The sequence below is a fragment of the Alexandromys fortis genome, unplaced genomic scaffold, assembly GCF_014885135.2.
Source record: "Alexandromys fortis isolate MF-2015 unplaced genomic scaffold, M_Fortis_MF-2015_v1.1 scaffold_80, whole genome shotgun sequence".
NCBI lineage: Eukaryota > Metazoa > Chordata > Mammalia > Rodentia > Cricetidae > Alexandromys > Alexandromys fortis.
Genome location: NW_026068174.1, coordinates 8,407,640 through 8,429,456, shown reverse-complemented (window position 1 = coordinate 8,429,456; position 21,817 = coordinate 8,407,640). Strand labels below are relative to the sequence as shown.

The window sequence follows — 21,817 nt, the reverse complement described above, 5'->3', positions numbered from 1 at the left end:
CCTAGAATACATAAGTCCTATTTTGACCCACAACATGAGGAAACACACATACACATACACACACACACACACACACACACACACACACACACACGGGCATATATACATACATATATAATTAAAAATAAAAATAAAACTTTAAAATAAAAAGAAACAGGGCAGGGAGGTGGCTCAGTCAGGAAAGTAAAAAGCAGCAGAGGGGGTAATCCCCTAGAATGCCAGCACTGGGGAGAAAGAAACTGTAGAATCCTAGGACTTGTTAGCCAGCTGACTAGTTTAGCCAACTGCTGAGCTCCAAGCTCAGTGAGAGAGACCTTATCTCAAAAAAATAAGGTAGGTGAGGGCCACACATACTAAATAAAAATGTAATAGAAGTTTTTGAAAAAGCTAAGTTGGAGAAACGAGACAGACGCCTGATCTCCACTTGGAAAAGAGCACACAAACACACAGCAGAACACCTGAGATCCAGTAGAATGTGAATGAAATGATTTATTCAAGTTCACCAAAAGAGAGAGGTAAAGGTTCCTAGGGACTGATTTCCAGTCCAATTTAGTGTCACGTTTATATGCAACCTTGCTCTTGCTTGGCTTTCTTTTGTTTTTGCATGCTTGTGTGTTTTCTTGAGACAGGGTCTTAATGTCACATAGGCTAAGCACAAACTTTTTATACTTCTCTCATTGCTTTCTGGGTGCTGGGATTATAGAGGGGAGCTGCTATGCCTGGTTCCCTGCCTGCCTTCTGTGTGCATGTAGCAATACCGCCTTGCTCGCTTTTCCAACTTTCTTGTGCAACAGCCTGAAATCACTTCTTCCTACTCCTGTTTAACTCCCCTTTACCCTCACATAACAGCCAAAAGGAGCTTTCCGGCACTTACAGCTGACATTTCCCTCCTCCCTTCCTCTTGATTGGGGCTGTCCTTCCAGACCTGGCTACCGGTTTTCAGCACCGGCACTCTAGAGCAAAGTGGACTTCCGACTTATTTTATTTTGACAGTGTGTTACTATGTAGCCCAAGATGGCCTCAAACTCCCGATCCTCCTGCCTCAACCGATCAAGAGGTGGGATTACAGCCTGTGCCATCACATTGGATCCCTAAATCTACTTTCCTTTGCAGTTTATACAAGGGTGTATGTAGACCCTTCTCATTGCAGATTCCCAGGTTCTATTAGATCCTAGCAAGTGTAAAGACTGTGCCTAAGCGCTTCACAAAAGCCTTCCATCACCTGTGCATGCAAAGTTTACCCCACCTCCCTCTCTGCCTGGACAACTTTAACTGTGTGGCAAGACCTGGCTCAAGTTTCACCTCTGGGACTAGGGGTGTCTCTCAGTGGTAGAGACACCCTCACGATGCTAGAGGTCCTGAATTCAATCCTCAGCAAGGTACACACAAGGCATCCCTTCAGCGACTCTGACCTCACTCCTTCTTTCCCACCCAAACAATCGGACAGAAAAGTCGGAACTGTAGTAAAGACGGATCTGTAGATTTAGATTGATCCCGCCCTAAAGTTGTTCTCTTTTGTGACCTTGGCCTTCAGCGTCCTTCACTGTAAACCAAGAAATTGGCCTGGAAGTGATAGCCCATCTACTGTGCGTTGGGGGTGGGGTGGAGGGGGAAGCTGGAAGTGAGAAACCATTTACAATCTGTGTGTGTGTGTGTGTGTGTGTGTGTGTGTGTTATACGGATAGGGAATGAGTCCGTGGTGGTCAGTACAACTTTTGATTGTTTGTTCCTGACACTTTAGGCTCATTTGCAACCCTCACCCTGCCGCTGGTGATCACCCTGTACATCTTCCTGAATAATTCAAACACTCTCGTTCCTTCCCTTCAGTAGGAAAGAGCCCTTTAGGTGAGGAGGGCGCCGAGGGTCGCGATAACAAAGCTGACACACACAGCGCGGACTTTTGGCAGAATCGCAGCAGGAAGCAGCGGGTCCTTGGGGGAGGGGGAACATTGAGAGAAGGCTGTCCTGGGCGAGTCTCCACCCAAGGTCACGACGCGCGCCCACGGGCTGCGAACCAAGGAGACGTCTCCCGGAAGCCCCGCCTCACCAGGGGGCCGAGGCCTCTCTCCTTTGGGCCCGGACTCGTTGCCTTTAAGGCTTTGGAAAAGTCGCTGCGTCGGTGGACTGACATCGGAGCGCCACGTGTTTTGTCCCTCGTCGGCCGCCGTGGGCCGGCCGGGCGCGAGGGCGGGGCAGGGGAGCGGCGGTGGGGTCAAAGGCTACAGCGCGCACCACGTGGGCCGGTGACTCCGTCCTTCCCGCAGCGGCCGCAGCGCGCAGGGCACTTGGGTTAGTGGCGCCCGGAGTGCGGCGCGTACAGGCGAGCCGGACGCCCGCTCCCGCCATGGTCATCAAGACGGACGAGTTGCCGGCGGCCGCCCCGGCCGACAGCGCCCGGGAGCACGGCTCGCAGGCAGGCGGCAAGGGGCGACCGAGCGCGGCCGGTGAGTGGGCCGGGGCCAGGGGCAGCTGGGCTGGGGTCCCGGCCGAATCGGGCCGGAGGGCTCGGGACTCGGCGTGGACAGCCGCCTCCCCTCCGCGTCTGTGTGGGCGGTGCACTGGGCCGCCCCCGCGCTGAAGGTCACCTTCACTGGCACCCCCGGCGACGGCCCGGACTTTGCACGTGGGGTCCGTGGAAGGGCAGTCACGGCAGACACACGCGCGCAAGATCGTGGGGACACGTGCGCGCACACGCGGTTTGGTTTCAGGGTGCGCCGCCGCCGCAGGCGGATTGGAATCGGCGGCCCCACCCCCCTCCGCGCCCCTGTTTGGGGAGCCCTCGGGGCTGGGGACGCTGACACTTGCGGCCCAGCCCCTTTCTGGTCCTTCCTGGACGTTCCTGTGCGACAGAGCTGCAGCCCAATGAGTGAGGTTCAGTTTGGAGCTGCCCAAACTTGGGACTGTGGGAAGAGCGCAAGTTGGGGTCTATATGTTTTGTAGGGGTGTCTTTCGTACACTCTTACAGACAAGGGCTTACTCTCAGGTCGTCCGGCTATGGCTCCATTCTTTCAGTTATTGGCCGCCACTTGATATGGGTACTGGGGTCCTGCCTGTGTGTGGGGGCAAAGCCTAGCTCTTTGGCAGGGGAGGTGTTTGTGCCTGAACTTGATCATTAACCTGTCTTATTGCGAAAAGTGGGTCAGACCAGAGCTGCTGTTTTTTAAGGCAAAGGTCATTAGTGTGGAGTGGAGTTCCCAGCTCTCCCCCGTGGGGGCTGTGTTGGTACTGGCTTTGGGAGTGGCCGAGGCTTGTCCAGGGGTGGGGCCTACTTCTCTTGTACTTTGCCTGTGTCCTTTCTGTTATTTTCACGCGGTCTCAGACCCCAGTTTTGAAGCTGGAAGCCCCTTCCTAGGCCTCCTCACTTCTCCTCATGGCCAGACTGGTCCTTTCCAGCCAGGATTGTCAGTGGGAGTGCAGACCCACTTTCTCTCTTCTCCACAGCTCACCACTATGGGAACCTGTCCCAGCTCATCATCCTCATTGTTCCTGGCTTCAGTGAGCAGACGAGGGCTGACTTGGGAGTAAGGATGGGTCTAACACTTGCTAAACGCTTTCCCATCACAGTGGATTTACCTTGCCTAGACAAGGCCAGGGCTTGGGCAGAACAAGAAATGCTGAAAATATCAGCATACCAACTGATGTGGTTCTGAATCCATGGGCAAGCTGGACAGGAGGAGGTCAGGGCTGGCTGGTTTCCCCACCATCAAAGAGATCTGAAGAGATATGAAGCAGCTCGACCAAGGTCATAGTGATTTCATTGTCGAGGGAGCATTTGGATTTCCAGTTTATAACCAGCAGCCCAAACCTACCCCAGTCTGACCTAGAGGGAACTGAGACAGGCGTGCTGGTTTATCATGTGTGTGATTCAGGGAACTTAGGAACTGGAATGGTGGAGGATTTTTAGTACCCATAATGAAGTTCCTTTCTTAGTTAATGTACTCAGGATGAGGGGAGCTGGATTGGGGTCAGGTCATAGCTCTTCAGCTTGGGGTACAAGGCTTCCTAGTGTGTAGGTTCTTGGCTTCTGTGTCCCCAGAAAAGCTGGTTTAGATGGCTGAGACACTTTACGCCATCTTGGATCTGTTCAAAGGGAAGGAACATTAATAGAGCTCCCTCCCATTGTGCTCCCCCGTCAGACTTTTATGTGGTTATCAGACTGCAGGCTTCGATCCTCAGCCCCTATTTCTGGAAGCTCTCCGGTATCTTTGAGGAGGGGATCAAGCAAGACAGGCAAGGGTCAGTTACCTTCTTAGGAATAAAGTAGCTTTTAGGGGTTAAGAGAACAGGCAGGTTTTTCAAGTTCCTAGTGGTGTGTCAAGTTCCTTCTGCACAGGGGAGGGCTCCCTGTATTGGGCGTGGAAACTGAAGGGGAATGGCAGACTAGGGGAGAACTAAGGGGTTATAAGCTCTCCAGCAGGATCTTTTTTGTTTGTTTGTTTGGTTGGTTTTTTGAGACAGGTTTTCTGTGTAGCTTTGTCACCTGTCCTGGAACTAGCTCTATAGACCAGGCTGGCCTCGAACTCACAGAGATCCGCCTGCCTCTGCCTCTCAAGTGCTGGGATTAAAGGTGTGCAACACCACTGCCTGGCCCTCCAGCAGGATCTTAAAGGTCTTCTTTTGGGTGGTGTCTGGGAAAACAGTGAACCACACTTGAACTTGAAGGTCTGGGGAAACAGGAAGGAGGCAAACAGGGTCTTCTGCCTCTATCCTCTTGTCTTAAAGGCCTGGGTCCCTAGGATGGGATGATGTATCTTTTGTTCTACTTCCTACTCTAGCCTCACCTGCTGATTCCTTAGCTAGGGTGTGGCCTGGCCCTGGCATGGTCTCTGCAGACTCTGTTAGACTGGGGAGGTACACATAGGCTGCTTGTGGTTGCTAAGATTTTTTTTTAAGTCCTATCTGTGACCATCTCTGGCCAGTGGGGTCTTTGTACTTCAGGCCCAGGGAGGGCACACACTCTTGCCATCCTGATCTGTTCGTCTGGAATAAGTTAGCATGTGCGCTAAGTGCCCTTCAGGCCGCTGATCCCATTCTGCAGAGGACTGCCTTTTTTACTCTCCCAGAATCCTAGGTCCTCAGAGGTGCCCCTGGGAGTAGAGACCTGGGGCCATCTTACGACAACTTTCAGGAGCAAGGCACTGCTTCAGCCTGGTTCCTTGGGGAGCATGACAATAGATTGTACTCTAAAAGTGGTGCTCAGAGACCTGGGTTTGTGCTTCTGACACACCTACCTTTTCCTAGACTTAGCTGCAAAGCCTTTTGCTTCTGTGACCTTGGACAGCTCACTTATTAGTCTTGTGGTGCTTCAGTTTCCTTGAGTGAGTTGGAATGGTGATCTGAACATATTCTTCTGGGGAGAGGGCCTGGAGGGAACACTGGCCCCAGTGGGAACTAGAATGGTGACACTGTTAACACCTTTTGACATCATTACCAGTCTGCCTGTTCCCCTCCCAGGGTTAGGATGTGTTTGCGGAGGGGTTAGAAGGAATGGAGTGGACCTAGCCCCTGTTGCCCCAGGTCATAGTGTGAGGCTTAGAACCTGCTAGGGTTAAAGAGAAGCCAAAGGTTTGCTTAGCCATTCCAGGGATTGTAGGGACCTGCGGTGGGAGCCTAACTGCCCTTCCCACGCCCATTCTGGTTAGTATGGATGCCAGAGCAGTTCTAACTGGGCCCTGGCAACAAGTCAGAGGCCCTGTGAAGGCTCCCTGGCGAGGCTGGGCATGCTGCTTCTGCACAGTGCAATGGCCTTCAGCCTTCTGCTGGCAGCTCTGTTTTCCCTGGGGGAGACATTTGGTTTTCTCCTGGCAGCGCACAGACTGCTGGGAAGGGAAGAGGTAGTCTGCCAGCTTCTTGGTGCAGCGTGGAGTCCTGAGGCATGGGTGCAGTTGTCCTCTGGGAGATTGAGGGCCCATCCCCCTTTCACTAGAACCAGTGACTCTCTGGAAGGGGCCAGCTGCCAGGTCACCTGCAGGGGGCAGCAGGAGCCAGAAGCCTCAGCCAGTCCCTTGACCTAGGAGGAAGAAGGCAGGGTGTGCTGTGTCGGCAGCTGGTGGACAAGGGGTGGCTGGCTATCTCATGGCCTGGGCCCGGATTTGTGCCAGCTGTTGTCAGCAGCTGGCTGAAGCGGTTCTGCCCACTACCACTGTGGGTGGAGCTGAGGAGAGGACCCCCTTGCTGAGCCCTGCTTCTGCCAGCCAGTCCTCTACGCCTTCTATCCTAAGGGGTCCAGGTATCCCAAATGCTGGGTTCCTTTGCTCTCCTCATGGCTTCACTGACAATAATCCCTTTTCTGAGGTGTGTAGAGAGGTGGGCCTGAATGCTGAGAGTAGTTCTTCTCAGGGTCCTGGAGCCTCTGGGGCCTCCTGGCCCACAGCCGTCCTTCTGGCCGACCTTGAGCAGAATGAGAGGCCCAGGGAATGTGCCCTTCCTGGGGCTGCCCCAGCAGGCCTGGCCCCACTGAAACCTGAAGCCAGTTGGAGCTCCAGCCCTGAGCCGACCAGCTGCATCTCCACAAGGGTAGAAGCAGAGGCTGGAACAGGGGACAGAGTCAGCACCAGGCCTGGGCCTGGTCAGGGTAGCTGGCTGCCTTGCTGCCATGGCAGTCCTGAGACTACAGAGCCAAGAAGAATGCAGCTGCTGACTGTACCAGGTGGGCTGTGGGACTTTGTGAACCCAATGACCAGAGAGATCACTTGGCATTAGTCCTGTGGTGGAGAGGACTTCAGGCCCCCTTGGAGGGAAGAAGAGGGCCAAGACTAGCTGTTCTGGGGTGCATTCTCTTAAATATGACTCTCCCTGGCTTAGGAAATAGGGCTGGGGTCACCTTACCTTTTCTGCCGTTTTCTCTTGTCCTCTCCATTCCAAACAATTGGAGGAGCACAGTTTGTCTGCTGAGGTCCAGGCCTAACTGCCTACTTCCGTATCTTCAGAGCTAAAATCTGGGTCTCTATTGAGTGAGGGCCTTTGCAGCTTCTGTCTCCATTCTAGGGGATTGCCAACCTGGAAGGGCATCTACAGGGACCCAGCAAGGAGAGGCTTCTCCTATCCACACCCCTCCTTGTTGGTCTTAGCAACCTAGCTACCACTGTCCTATCCTTGTCTGCTCTGTCCTTAGAGCCACTTTGGGTAGGTTATTCATTTCTAAGGGCTGAAGCCTCCCTGCCAGGGGTTGCTGGGCCACTGAAAGAGCCATTCTGTGTATCCTTTGGTTCTTAGATGGCAGCCCTGTGTTGGAGGTGCTTTGTTGTGGTACTGACAGCATTACTGGAGACCCAGCGTGAAACCTCGGGTTCACTTTAAAACTTTCTAGGTTTCACTCACCCTGTTTTGGTTAAAGGAGTAGGTACTGTATCCAAAATCCTGAAGGTAAAGGAAAGGGGTGAGACTTCTCTCCATGGCCTCTGGTGTGCCTCTCTGTTTTGAGTCTGCCTTCCTCCTTGAGGCCCTTGATTTATAGACAGATACTGTACAGCTTTGGGATCATGTACCCTGTTGCCACTCCTGGGGTCTGGATGGGCTGTGCTGACATCTAGAGCATAGCTGTTCTGTCTGGAACAGTCCTGCTCAGAGCTGCAAGCCAAGGGGGCCACTCTGACAGACCAGTATTGGGGCCAAGGTCTCTGTTTGCCAAGTAGACATCCAGGCAGACCTATGTTTAGCTGGAGGATTTCTGAGGAGGTCCTTGGCTTTCTAAGGGTAGAGAGGCCTTTCTTTGTTTTACTTAGTGCCTGGTGGGGAAGAATGAGACATTTTGTCATTTGCTTCTCTCTCCCCACAGCATGTTAAGTTGGGTGCTATTCACAAGTAGTGTGCTCTAATGTAGGCTAGCACCAATTAATTTGATACCTTTTCATTGAGCCAGGGTAAGACAGAAGGTGGAACAGAGGGCTGCTGGTGTGAACAGCTATCCCAGTGTAACATAAATGGCTATTCCTGAAGGCATTGCATGTATTCTAGCAGCCTTGGGGCTGCTGCTTCTACCAGTTAGGGTCATTTGGGCAGGTTCTGGGGAAGAGAGTTTATTCACCCGGGACATAAGAATGAGTTGGAAGGGACTGGAGAGATGGCTCAGTAGTTAAAAACTCTGACTGTTTTTTTAAAGATACGTTTTTAGAGCCTGACGGTGGAATTAAAGAATCCCAGCACTTAGGAGGCAGAGGCAGGCAGATCTCTGAGTGTGAAGCCAGCCTGGTCTATGGAATGAGTTCCCGGAGAGGCTCCAAAACTACAGAGAAACCCTGTCTTGAAAAACCAAAAAAAAAAAAAAAAAAAAAAAAAAGGCTCATGAACTAGTCACGAGTGCTAGAATGATCCCGCAGAAGCTTCAGAGTAGCTTAACAGTTATGATTGGGTGGTATTTGTGTTTGTGTGTGTGGAGGGGGGAGTAATCAAGAGTGCAGAGGTGAGAGGGAAGGGAGCTGGCAGAGCTGAATTTAGTTTTAGGCATCTGCCTTAGACTGGCTCATACTTAAGTCATCAGTGGTTTATCAGAAGGATTCCAAACTGTGCTCTTGATTGATGTTGGAAAATTACCAAGGCCATGACGCAGAGTCAATACCTAGGGGTTGGTTGTAGGTTTAAGGTAGGTGATTAGGTTAGTGGGGGAAACGGACTGAATTTCTTCATTCTAACAAAATGATCCTTTGGTGGCATCTAAGGGAAGGTCACATGTCGATGGCAGTTGTCTCTGTTGAGATACTTTAGACTAGCCATGTGAGCTTACAGATGGAGAGTATTTGAATCAGTATGAGAAATGAGATTAGGAGGGGCTGAAGTCAACCCATAGCTCAGGATGGCTAGAGAGAATGGAGTTGGAGGAGGAAGATAAGGGTGTTTCCTTAGATAGAGGAACAGTGGCCTTACTGCTAGAGGAGGGTAATGTGTGGCATTGTGGCCCTGGAGAGGAATCCTGACTGGTGGGACTGAGGAACAGTGGATGGAAAAGGAGGGCACAGAATGTGCAAAGGAGATGGTGGTGTCTGCACGTATCCAGTGGGGGTTTCTAGTAGGTCTATGGGGATGCACACGCAACCGGGTGTGTGAGGCAGAAAGCCCCACCTGCCCAGGTAGGCCCATCTAACTTGGCTTCACCTTCCTCAGAGCCCCCCTCAGTTATGCTGTTGAATGGTGACTGCTCAGAGACCTTGAAGAAGGAAGAAGGGACAGCTGAGTCACCCAGGGAAAATGGGATGGATGAAGGTGAACCTGGAGATGAGACCACTGGACAGGAAGTCATTGTCATTCAGGACACAGGCTTTTCTGTGAAGATCCTGGCCCCTGGCATCGAGCCCTTTTCCTTGCAGGTAAGATGGTGGAAGATATGCTGGGGACCAAGTTCTAGTATGCTGCTGGAGAGGAACATGTCTGAAAGCAAAGCCTTGTCTTTGCATGTGTTGGGCCTATGGTCAGGAAGCTGGTCCTGGCTTTTGCCTGGGGTCTGGGCTAGCGCAATAGTTGAGGCTAGGTTCAAGTCATTGCTCCATTGCTAGAAGGCAACCACCAGCCCCAACTGGCAAGGCCAGAGCCATTTGCCTTAGTGTTGCTTCCCCTGTTTTTCTGTTCTCCAGTTAAGAGATTGCTCTTGGTATCTATAAGTAGTTTAGGGACACTGGGCCAAGTTCTGTCTAGTAAGATCATATGTGTATAAGCATGTATACAAACACAGATGCAGATGAACATGGTGTTCTTGGATAGGGCTTAGAATTCAAAATTTAAAACCCCAAAAGTTAAAGTGGGTATTTGGGTATATATTATAGTCCGAGGTACTTTGGCCTCGTAGCAAGGAGGGATGCTTATGCACCCTGCCATACAATACCAGAGTGGCCTTCTCTCTGGCAGGTGTCCCCCCAGGAGATGGTGCAGGAAATCCACCAGGTGCTCATGGACCGTGAGGACACTTGTCATCGTACCTGCTTCTCACTACACCTGGATGGCAACATGCTGGACCACTTCTCAGAGCTGCGCAGTGTGGAGGGGCTGCAGGAGGGCTCAGTGCTCCGAGTTGTGGAAGGTTGGTCAAGATTAAGCTGGTAGCTGTCAGAGGAGGGCCCAGCTTTAGGCCAGATAGCCTAACCTGTGTCTCTGTCTCCGTGCTCCATTTGAGCACATGGAGGTGGGACTGGCACCTAAGTGTGCTGCTCAGATGTCACCCTTTCTTTTCTACTACTGCCTGGAGGATAGTTTAAGACCAAGAGTCACCATTTTTAAAAATCCAGCCAGTCCTAGGATTGAAATGAGCTTATCAGATTGTGAAAAGATAAGTTTGCCTCTTTAGGGACCTACAGAGTTTCATCATATCTCCTCTTTGTTTTGTTTGTTTTTGTTTTGAGGTGAGGTCTCTCTCTGGTTGCTTTGGCTGTCCTGGAACTCCCCTGAGTAGACCAGAATGGCCTTGAACTCACAGATATCTGCCTCTGCCTCCTGAAGCTGAGATTTTCTAGCTCTCAGGAGTCAGCCCCTTCCTTGCTTTGGTGTGGTGAGGCTGGCTTGGTTGTAGAATAAAAAATAATTCCTGTAGCAGCTCAGGGAATCCCCAGGATTGCTAGCTTATGAAGAGCAGATGTGGAAAGCAAGGCTCAGTGCTCATGCCAAGACTTGGGCAGCTGAAGCAGGAGGATTGCTGTGAACTGGAAGTGCATGTGGGCTACAGAACAAGACCCTGTCTCAAAAAACCAAAAGGGAAAATAAATAAGTAAATAATGTCAGGAAAGACTATACCTCAGCTGACTGCACTTGATCATAGGACCCTTTTCGTCCTTGCAGAAAACCCATTACAATGTCACAAAACACACTATAGGGCAGTAAGACTCTGGGGGTCTTGGGCTATGGAGGTTCAACAGTTCCACAGGACTGGAGGTATCTGAACAAAAAGCCATGGCTCTAATGGGTTCTCCAGGGCCTGTGTGGCCTTCAAGAGGTAGGTGATAGGATATTTTTTGCAAGCAAGGATCCTGCTAACAGTCAGGTGCATGTGTGTTTTGAAATCAGAAACTCAGCTTACGTGCTCATTAGCGGAATTTTGGGATTTGTGTGTGTGTGTGAGAGAGAGAGACAGACAGACAGGGTCGTGTAGCCCAGTCTGGCTTTCAGCCTGATATATAGCTGAACTCCTGATCCTCCTGCCCACACAATGGTTGGAAATATAGTTAGGTGCCACCATAGCTATCTGACAATAAAATTAAAAAATGGGGAGCCTAATTAAAAATTCATGGCTGGAGGGTATGTTTCAGCAGTTAAGTATGGTTCAGTATTGTTCCTGTTCTTCCAGAAGACCTGGGTTTAGTTCTCAGCACTTACATCTATTTCTAGGGGTTTCGATGCCCTCTTCTGGCCGCCACAGGCACTCCCACACATGAACATACATATGCAACTACACTCGAATCAAAATACACCTTCCTTCCTTCCTTCCTTCCTTCCTTCCTTCCTTCCTTCCTTCCTTCCTTCCTTCCTTCCTTCCTTTCTTCCTTTCTTTCCTTCTTTGTGGTTTTTCAAGGTAGGATTTCTCCGTGTAACAGTTCTGACTGTTCTGGAACTCCCTCTGTAGACCAGGCTGGTCTCAAACTCATAGAGATCCTCCTGCCTTTGCCTCTTGAGTGCTAGGATTAAAGGCGTATGCCACCACCGTCTGGCTCTAAAAACACATCTTTTGAAAAACAAAAAACCCAACTTGAGGAGGCCTGGTAGTCTTTGTCTGATATTGGCACTTAGAGACAGACGAGTATCTCCTGTTAGGTCTAGGCTAGCCAGAGCTATGTGAGGCTCTGTCTTAAGCTGTGTCACTCTGCCCCCATCTTGCAAAAACAAATTTTAAGCTACCCCAGGGCTACAGATTGAGCTAGACTATTCTTAACTCCACTCTGGCACAGTAAGAAAAGAAAGCTGGGCATGGTGACTTTTTTCTGCCTGTGATCTCAGTACTTGGGAGGCTGAGGCAGCATTAGCACTGAGTTCAAGGGTAGTCTGGATTACATAGCTGCGGGGTAGCATAAACTATATAGAGAGAGACCTTGTCTCAGAATTTCAACCAACCACCTCTTCCTCTCTCTCCCCTTGCGACGATGGTACTCTGCGTACGTCCTCTTTGCAAGGCGGGCAGTTCTGGGAGAGCTCTGGTAATGCCCTGCCTCTTTGTTCTGGCAGAGCCCTACACCGTTCGTGAGGCGCGCATCCACGTGCGCCATGTTCGAGATCTCCTCAAGAGCTTGGACCCATCTGATGCCTTCAATGGAGTTGACTGCAACTCCTTGTCCTTTCTGAGTGTCTTCACTGATGGTGACTTAGGAGGTGCGGGGGAAAATTGGGACTAGGACTTGAACAGAGGGACAAAGGTCTGCAAGTCATCTCTACATGGGAGTTTGGGAAAAGGCGCAGGGAGTCAAAGTGAGCCAGGGCCACACTGAGTCACAGAAATAGTTAATTCTTGGCTAACCACCAACCTTGGGTCCCTCAGACAGTGGGAAGCGGAAGAAGGGCCTGGAGATGGACCCCATTGACTGCACACCGCCTGAGTATATCCTGCCAGGGAGCAGGGAGCGGCCACTGTGTCCCCTGCAGCCCCAGAACCGTGACTGGAAGGTAAGACAGAAACATGAAGGAAGGAAGACTCTGGCGGATCCCGAAGCTTGTCTCCTCATGCATGGTCATTTCTACAGCCCCTGCAGTGTCTGAAAGTGCTCACCATGAGCGGCTGGAACCCACCACCTGGGAACCGCAAGATGCATGGGGACCTCATGTACCTGTTCGTGATTACTGCTGAGGACCGGCAAGTCAGTATCACTGCGTCCACAAGGGGCTTCTACCTGAATCAGTAAGTGTCTTCTGATCCCCCATGTGCCATGGCATGTCCCCCTGTTCTGGTTTAAGGACAAATACTTGGGGTACCTGCTCAGTGACCCTTTTCCTTGCAGGTCCACAGCCTACCACTTCAACCCCAAGCCTGCCAGCCCCCGCTTCCTCAGCCATTCCCTAGTAGAACTGCTCAACCAGATCAGCCCAACCTTTAAAAAGAACTTTGCTGTGCTGCAGAAGAAAAGGTAGCACCTGTGTACCACCCTGCCCTGCCTCTAGCTAGGCACAGGCTGGACATACACTAGCACCCCTGCCTGACAGAACCCCAGTGCCCAAGGGGCCCTGCTTTACGGGGGCAGCAGCTCTGGGAGAGGTGGCCATTTGCTTCTGACTTCAGGGTGGCATCTCTGGGCAAGAAATGCCAGAACAGCAACTGGGCACTAAGCTTGGAGGAATACTCCATTCCCCCATTTCCCCACTTCTGCAGGGTCCAACGCCACCCGTTCGAGAGGATTGCCACTCCGTTCCAGGTATACAGCTGGACAGCTCCCCAGGCGGAACATGCCATGGACTGTGTGCGTGCTGAGGACGCCTATACCTCGAGGCTGGGCTACGAGGAGCACATTCCTGGACAGGTGCTACCCGGCCCCGCCCTCCCAGCCAGCCCTTCTGGTGCCAGGCTCCTTCTGTGCACCTCCAGGAGGCTCCCTCCAATCTCTGTGGGCCTGTCTGCTGGGAGGTGGAAGGAGAAGGGGATAGTCAAATCAGGCAGGACACATACTGAGCCTGCATCTGCCTCCCTGGCCCCTCCACAGACCCGGGACTGGAATGAAGAATTGCAGACAACAAGGGAGCTGCCCCGCAAGAACCTGCCTGAGCGGCTGCTTCGAGAAAGAGCCATATTCAAGGTGACTGCATTCCCCTTTTGACTGAAATGCAGCCACCAGCCTACCTGTTAACTGGGCTTGTAGGTAAAGGGAAACTGGAAGCTGGGCTGGCCCAGCTTTGTTGGCAACATTGTAGGGTGTCTCAGCCTCAGGAGACTTCCTCAGATCTTTTCTCTGGCTTCATTGAGACTCTTGGGACCATAGAAAGGGAAGGACTTATCTTTCCTTGGGTATGGTAAGTTCCAGCTATCTTCATGTCCGTCCCTGAAACATGGTGCTTGCATTGAACCACACGCTGTACTGCTGGGGCCCTTCTGTGGGCAGCAACACATTAGTATAACACTTAGAATTTTTATTAGTACGAGGGTGTGTGAATGTGTGAGGTCAGTTCTCTCCTTCCCCTGCAGGTCCAGGGATTGAAATGAGGTAGTCAGATTGGTAGTAGGCACTGTTCACTGCTGAGCCATCTCACTGGCCATACCTGCGTACTCACTGTTGTTCCTGAACTGTGTTTTTCCAGTAGAAGTGTTGAGGTTTCAAAAGGGTTTTTATTTATTTTTTATTTTTTTAAATTTTCGAGACAGGGTTTCTCCGTAGCTTTTTGGTTCCTGTCCTGGAACTAGCTCTTGTAGACCAGGCTGGCCTCGAACTCACAGAGATCCGCCTGCCTCTGCCTCCCGAGTGCTGGGATTAAATGCGCTCGCCACCACCGCCCGGCTTCAAAAGGGTTTTAAGAAATGATACTGTTGCCCTTTTCTAAATATGAAGAAACTGAGGCTAGGGTGCCTTGACTCCCAGAGCCTGGCTGCCTTCACCATCCAGGTAACCTGGGCCAAGATAGGATGTACCTTGGTGTTCTTGTACCTGGGGTCTGTCTCACCTTCCCAACCTTGGCCTCCACAGGTACACAGCGATTTCACGGCAGCAGCCACAAGGGGTGCTATGGCAGTCATTGATGGTAATGTAATGGCCATCAACCCCAGCGAGGAGACCAAGATGCAGATGTTCATCTGGAACAACATCTTCTTTAGCCTGGGCTTTGATGTCCGGGACCACTACAAAGACTTTGGTGGGGATGTGGCAGCCTATGTAGCTCCCACCAATGACCTGAATGGTGTGCGTACTTATAATGCTGTGGATGTGGAGGGGCTGTACACGCTGGGTACAGTGGTAGTAGATTACCGGGGCTACCGTGTCACAGCTCAGTCCATCATCCCTGGCATCCTGGAGAGGGACCAGGAGCAGAGTGTCATCTATGGCTCCATTGACTTTGGCAAAACAGTGGTGTCACACCCACGCTATCTGGAGCTGCTGGAGCGCACCAGCAGGCCCCTCAAGATTCTGCGTCACCGAGTGCTTAACGACCGAGATGAGGAGGTGGAGCTCTGCTCTTCAGTGGAGTGTAAGGGTATCATTGGCAATGATGGGCGCCACTACATCCTTGACCTGCTGCGGACTTTCCCACCGGACCTTAACTTCCTTCCTGTGCCTGGTGAGGAGCTGCCTGAGGAGTGCACTCGTGCTGGCTTCCCCCGAGCCCATAGACACAAGCTGTGCTGTCTGCGCCAGGAGCTGGTGGATGCCTTTGTGGAGCACAGGTGAGAAGTGGCTGAACCACCCAGGGTTACACTGGCAGCGTGACTGGCACAGCTAGGCTCGTTGGCTGTTCTGAGGAAGAGAGAGACTCTGGCCTGCTCCCTAGAACTGGGTTATACACCCCAGCCTTTGCCTGCCTTGGATCTTCAGCTGCAGAAATTCAGGGCCAGTTGGAAACTAGCAAGTGGCTAAACTGCCATTCAGCAAAGTGGTCCTGGACTCTTAAGGAACATTCAAAAATCTGGAGTTTTAAATGCCAGTGCAGGGCTGGGGAGATGCTCAGTGGGTGCTTGCTGTGCAAACATGGGGACCTACATTTAAATCCCCCCAAACCATCAATATACAAGGTTGTATGGTAACACATGTTTGAAACCCTAGCACTGTGGAGAGAGGGTGCACACAGGATTGTCAGCTAGGTAGGTACAAGTTCATTGAGAGGTCCTGTCTTGTCTCAACGGAATAGGGAGGAGAGTAATATGGCAGAACCCTATGTCCTCCTATGGCTTTCATGTACACATACGAACACCCATATAAAGACAAACACAAAGCTAGGTTTGTTGGTGCATCCCTTTAATTCCCCAGCACTTTGGAGGCAGACGCAGGCAGATCTCTGACTTCGAAGCCAACCTGACCTACAAAGCAAGTGCCAGGACTGTTAAACAGAGAAACTCTGTCTTAAAAAGCAAAATAAACAAAAAAGGACTCAGAGGAAGAATCTCAGGTGCAGGGCTGGGAAGTGGGGCTTAGAAGTGGTGTTGGTGCATCTGGCAATGAACACACCGTCTGCTGTGTCAACACCACGATGAGCTCTTTCCAGATGTCACTGGCATTCTTGTGAGCCTGTTCTGGAGCCTTTCCCCTCCTCCATATGCCCCAGCTATCCTCACTGAGGAGAGTTTGAGGGCTTTTGTTTGTTTGAGGCAGCGTCTTGCTGTGTAGCAGAAGCTGGCCTGGAACTCACAGTCCTGGCTTAGCCTCCCTGGTGCTGACTTACAGATGTTCATCACATTTTGGTTCTGCTCTAACCTGCCAGCAGTCTGGCAGGGTTGCTACCCTGGCATAGGCATGCACGTACTCACGTGCACACTGCTTACAGGGTTCTTAGTGCCAACATTTTCTTGCCCCCAAAGGTCTGGAGCCTGGGCCTGCCTTTTTTTAAATTGTAGAGTTATTTGCTACAGTAGTATGTATGAATGTTTTGCCTACATGTATGTATGTGTACCACATGTGTGCCTATTTCCTGTAGAGGTCACAAGAGTGGTCACGAGGGCATTGGATTCTCTGGAACTGGAGTTACGGATGGTTGTGAGCCAACATGTCAGTACTGGGAATTGAACCTGGGTCCTCTGTAAGAGCAACAAGTGCTCTTAACTGCTGAACTGTCTATACAGTTCTCTGCTTCATCGTGTCTGCTCTACTTTGCTCTAGGTACCTTCTCTTCATGAAGCTGGCTGCCTTACAGTTGATGCAGCAGAAGGCCAGCAAAGTTGAGACCCCCACCTCCATGGAGAATGGTGGTCCTCCCTCAGCAGAGGCTGAGTCTGAAGACTCAATAGGACCTAAGACAGGAAGCGAGGAGGAGGGCAGCAGTGTGAGTGGCCTCGCCAAGGTGAAAGAGCTGGCAGAGACTATCGCCTCTGACGGCACAGGTGAGGTTGCTATGCTTGTTTGGGACAGCCCAAGCAGGTCCTTGGAGCTTAGCCACGGGTGGCTCCTGGTCTCTGAGAGGACTGTGGGACAGGAGACTCGTGGTAGCACAGCTCTACCTCCTGTCCTCACACATCTCCACAGTAGACCCCCGAAGCCGAGAGGTGATCCGCAATGCCTGCAAAGCTGTTGGCTCCATCAGCAGCACAGCCTTCGACATTCGCTTCAACCCTGACATCTTCTCCCCAGGCAAGTGTTTGTGTATGTGTGTGGGGAGTAACAGTGAATGAACCCTGTAGGCAAGGGCAGAACATCATGGGGTAGGCGTGGGGCCTCGGCAGCAGAAAGCTGCCTCTGGGTGGCTTCTGTCTTGGTCCTGGTGTTTACCTACTTGGCCTTCCTGTTCTCCCTCCCTAGGGGTTCGCTTTCCTGAGTCCTGCCAGGATGAAGTTCGGGACCAGAAGCAGCTATTGAAAGATGCAGCTGCCTTCTTGCTCTCCTGCCAGATCCCTGGTTTGGTGAGGCATGGGCTGGAGGATGGGGACTGCCAGAAGGGCTGTTGAGACCTTAGTGCCTCATGCTCCGTGGTCTCTATCACACAGAACCTTCACACAACTTTTGCTTTAGCCCTTCCTGGACTGGCAGGGCAGGGCCCAAGAATTCACAGGAGCAATTGGCCATAGGCTCTGTCCTGCTGAGGCTGGGATTCTGGTCTTCGGAGCCTCAGATACCAGAGGCCTAGGATTTCCTGTCCAATTGGTCCCACTAGCTTTCTTCTGTCTAGGCCCCTGAATGACAGGTTCACTTTCTTGTCTCATAGTGTAAGCCTCTCAGGATAACCGGAGTAAAGCTGTGGCTCCTTCCCCACATAACTAGATGTCCCTGTGCCACCTGTAGGCCCTTAAGGACTAGGCTGCTTCCTATTTCTGTTCCCTTTGCTCTTGTCGAAGGCAGGGACGGGTTCCTGTACCCTTTTCACACTTTGTCTCCTTTTCTCTTCCTGCATGGAAGCCAGGGCTTAGTTTTTCCTTCCTTGAGGGTAATAGGGAAAGCCCAGATTGGGAGGGGCAGAGGGTTGGGGCTGGTCTTGACCTTATGCAGCTCCACAGGTAAAAGATTGCACAGAGCATGCTGTATTGCCCATGGACGGGGCCACACTGGCTGAGGTGATGCGCCAGCGTGGCATCAACATGCGCTACCTGGGCAAGGTGCTGGACCTGGTGCTGCGGAGCCCGGCCCGTGACCAGCTGGACCACATTTATGTGAGTGGGCCTTAGGCTGGGAGGTGGTTATTGATGCCTCTGGAGGTCTGGAACCCGCCCAAGAATTCCTTCTTTGACCCCTCAGAAAATCGGTATTGGAGAACTCATCACACGCTCTGCCAAGCATATCTTCAAGACATATCTGCAGGTGCTGCCGCTCTTCCCCAAGTTGGTGGGACCTCCCTGGGTGGCATGGGGCCTAGAGAAGAGCCCTGGGTGGGGGCTTAGAGCCATCCTGACTTCAGTCAAAACTTGGCTTAGGGAGTGGAGCTCTCAGGCCTTTCAGCTGCCATCAGCCACTTCCTGAACTGTTTCCTGAGCTCCTACCCCAACCCCGTGGCCCACCTCCCTGCTGATGAGCTGCTCTCCAAGAAAAGGAACAAGAAGAGAAAAAACCGGCCTCCAGGAACTGCAGACAACACTGCCTGGGCTGTGATGACCCCCCAAGAGCTCTGGAAGAACATCTGCCAGGAAGCCAAGAACTACTTTGACTTCACCCTTGAGTGGTGCGGGCGCAGGGGACAAGGGTTACCACAGGCATAGGGGTTTGGGGGTTGGGATTCAGGCAGCATCTAGGGCCTGTAGAGTGAGGACAGCAGGTAGTTGGCACCAGCATGGGGAAGCAGGGCTGTGAGGGTTAGTGCTGAGCAGTGGAGAGCAGAGCTTAGGGGTTCTGTAGTTCAGTGGCTGTATAGAGAAGGTGGGTGCAGGGCTGCTCAGCCCCCGCTCCTACCCCCAGTGATTCTGTGGACCAGGCTGTGGAGACCTACGGACTGCAGAAGATAACGCTGCTGCGAGAGATCTCACTGAAAACCGGGATTCAGGTGGGCCCTCGTTTTCAGCCTGGGCCACCGGGCAGGGGCAAGGGAGCTTTCTTGGGATAGTAGTCTCTGGACACGTGCTGGTAGACCGGGAGGTGCTGTCTTTCTGTGTCCAAGGCTGAGGCTTTGGGTGTTGGGTCTTTTCCCCAGATTCTGCTGAAGGAGTACAGCTTTGACAGCCGCCACAAGCCTGCCTTCACAGAGGAAGACGTCCTCAACATCTTTCCTGTGGTCAAGCATGTCAACCCCAAAGCCTCAGATGCCTTCCACTTCTTCCAGAGTGGGCAGGCCAAAGTACAGCAGGGTGCGTGGCACTGTGGGCTGGGGGAAACGGGAGTGTCTCTTGCCCAGCCCTGACCTTGCCACCTGGGCTGCCTCATAGGCTTCCTGAAGGAAGGCTGTGAGCTCATCAACGAGGCCCTGAACCTGTTCAATAACGTGTATGGAGCCATGCATGTGGAGATCTGTGCCTGCTTGCGTCTCCTGGCCCGCCTCCACTACATCATGGGTGACTATGCTGAGGTGTGTAAGCTGGGCATCTCTTGAATGACATAGTATTGGTTGGGGGCCCCATAAAGGGCCTAGGGCCTCCATCATTACAGGGAGAGGAGAATGCTCTTTCTTGGGCTTTCAGGTAGGGAGTAAGTGGCATCCACAGAGCCCCAAAGTTCTCGTTCTGTGAGTCAGTTCACCCTATACTCACTGTCTTGGGAGAACTCAGTAGTTGCCTCTGCTAAGGTGGACATGGCTCAGGCCACTCGGGGACAGTGACAAGGGTAGATGCTGAGAGCCTGTGAATAAGAGCTGTGGCACAGTACCCGGCCTTTGACCATGAGAAGAGCAATAGATCGTTTCTTTTGTTTTCTTCAATGTTCTGTGGTTGTATTCCAGCTGTTTCATTGGCCCCTAGGCTTTGAGAGCCTGTTTTGGGGGTCACTAGGCCTCCTTTCAATCAAAGGCTGTCCTAAGAAATTCAGAAGTTAATGTATTTCGGTGCACTTTGTGTCTGTTTGTATTTGCATAGATTTTGTTAGGGCAGAAGACACAGAAAAATAGAATTTGAAATGGTTCAAGGCTTTGAAGATCTCCACAGTCAGAGCAGTGGGGTGGACCTCCTGCCACCTGTGTACATGCTGTAGGGTAGACAGTGCTGTATGGGGCAGTGCTCACCTGAGATTGATGTCCTCTCTTCAGGCACTCAGCAACCAACAGAAGGCAGTGCTGATGAGTGAGCGGGTGATGGGCATTGAGCACCCCAACACCATCCAGGAATACGTGAGTAGCCACCTTGGGATTGGTGTGTGTTTGTGTGGGAGTGCCTGGGGCCACGCTAACCCATGGCCCCACCCACAGATGCACCTGGCCCTGTACTGCTTTGCCAGCAGCCAGCTGTCCACAGCCCTAAGCCTTCTGTACCGGGCCCGCTACCTCATGCTGCTTGTGTTCGGGGAGGACCACCCCGAGATGGCGTTGTTGGACGTGAGTGTTGGAGAGGGGGATTGAGTTAACAGGTGTCCATAGGTGGACACTAGACTTTATGCAGGGGTGGCGGGGGGACTGACTCGGCTCCTTCCTTATCCCCCAGAACAACATTGGGCTAGTGCTGCATGGTGTAATGGAGTATGACCTATCCCTGCGCTTCCTAGAGAATGCACTGGCTGTCACTACCAAGTACCATGGGCCCAAGGCCCTTAAGGTGGCTCTCAGGTGAGGCAGTGCTAGCTGAGACCCGCAGCAAACTCTTGGTGGCATGGGGAAGGGACCTAGCTATTTCTTCTGCCTTTGAGAAAGGTTCTCCGAAGCTCTCTACCTATGCCCTGTGCCCTGACCTTGAGTGGTTCCTCAGGAGCTCCAGCACGGGATCTAGTCCCCAGGGGGTCTTCACCTCTTCACCTCTTGTCCCTCCTTTGCCCCATGTATTCTGCTCCTTTCAGCCACCACCTTGTTGCCCGGGTCTATGAGAGCAAAGCTGAGTTCCGGTCAGCCCTCCAGCATGAGAAGGAAGGTTACACCATCTACAAGACGCAGGTGGGCTTCAGCAGGGGCTGTTAAGGTTGCACCTGTGACCGTGCAGTCCTGATCCCCCCCTTTGCTTTGGCCCTCTTCCTCTGTAGCTAGGTGAGGACCACGAGAAGACCAGGGAGAGCTCTGAGTACCTCAAGTGCCTGACCCAGCAGGCTGTAGCCTTGCAACGCACCATGAACGAGATCTACCGCAATGGCTCCAGTGCTAATATCCCACCCCTCAAGGTATGGACCTGGCCTGAGTGGGTGGGTCCAGTTCCCTGACCTCCTACCATGATGCTCTAATCTGCCTTCCCTGCCACCCCCAGTTCACAGCTCCCAGCATGGCCAGTGTCCTGGAGCAGCTCAATGTCATCAACGGCATTCTCTTCATTCCTCTCAGGTGAGCTCCTCACCATTCCCGACCATCTGCATTCAGCCTTAGGTCCTCTCCTCCCCACCAAGACAGGGTTTCTCTGGGTAGCCCTGGCTGTCTTGGAACTCGCTTTCTAGACCAGGCTGGCTTTGAATTGCCTCTGTCTCCTGAGTGCTGGGATTAAAGGCATGCTCCACCATTGCCTGGCTTGGGTTCTGTTTAAGTTACATTAAGCTCAGACTTTAAAAGCACATGTATGATCAGCAGTTTTTGTGATTCCTCCCAGACACTTTGTAATCCAGGAAACACATAGCTGTAGCATTCTATTTTGTTTTATTTATTTTCCTGTTGTGAGAAGGCTAGCTTAGGCTAGTCTTTAGTTGCCCAAGCCAACCTCATACTGTGACAGTCTCCCCCTGCCCGCCCGCCCGCCCCCCGC

At 52.2% G+C, this 21,817-nt stretch overlaps 1 protein-coding gene across 3 annotated transcripts in view; it reads left to right on the top strand.

The window, feature by feature from the left end:
* Positions 1-2,214: 2,214 nt before the first annotated feature.
* Cluh (clustered mitochondria homolog) overlaps positions 2,215-21,817 on the top strand; it is a 21,778-nt gene continuing 2,175 nt past the window's right edge. The window contains exons 1-25 of one of the 3 annotated variants that reach the window (XM_050128899.1): positions 2,216-2,444; positions 9,100-9,302; positions 9,838-10,009; positions 12,139-12,282; positions 12,449-12,573; positions 12,651-12,805; positions 12,906-13,031; positions 13,274-13,421; positions 13,602-13,694; positions 14,577-15,271; positions 16,698-16,918; positions 17,064-17,165; positions 17,334-17,434; positions 18,026-18,178; positions 18,264-18,326; positions 18,440-18,684; positions 18,918-19,002; positions 19,150-19,303; positions 19,382-19,521; positions 20,194-20,274; positions 20,353-20,478; positions 20,585-20,706; positions 20,934-21,027; positions 21,114-21,248; positions 21,332-21,405. In XM_050128899.1, the coding sequence (XP_049984856.1) occupies positions 2,345-2,444; positions 9,100-9,302; positions 9,838-10,009; positions 12,139-12,282; positions 12,449-12,573; positions 12,651-12,805; positions 12,906-13,031; positions 13,274-13,421; positions 13,602-13,694; positions 14,577-15,271; positions 16,698-16,918; positions 17,064-17,165; positions 17,334-17,434; positions 18,026-18,178; positions 18,264-18,326; positions 18,440-18,684; positions 18,918-19,002; positions 19,150-19,303; positions 19,382-19,521; positions 20,194-20,274; positions 20,353-20,478; positions 20,585-20,706; positions 20,934-21,027; positions 21,114-21,248; positions 21,332-21,405 (3,857 nt within the window). In that variant the 5' untranslated portion in view covers positions 2,216-2,344. Of the gene's footprint in view, positions 2,445-9,099; positions 9,303-9,837; positions 10,010-12,138; positions 12,283-12,448; positions 12,574-12,650; positions 12,806-12,905; positions 13,032-13,273; positions 13,422-13,601; positions 13,695-14,576; positions 15,272-16,697; positions 16,919-17,060; positions 17,166-17,333; positions 17,435-18,025; positions 18,179-18,263; positions 18,327-18,439; positions 18,685-18,917; positions 19,003-19,149; positions 19,304-19,381; positions 19,522-20,193; positions 20,275-20,352; positions 20,479-20,584; positions 20,707-20,933; positions 21,028-21,113; positions 21,249-21,331; positions 21,406-21,817 lie in introns of all 3 variants that reach the window. The other 2 variants (XM_050128898.1, XM_050128900.1) reach the window with 2 other exon arrangements.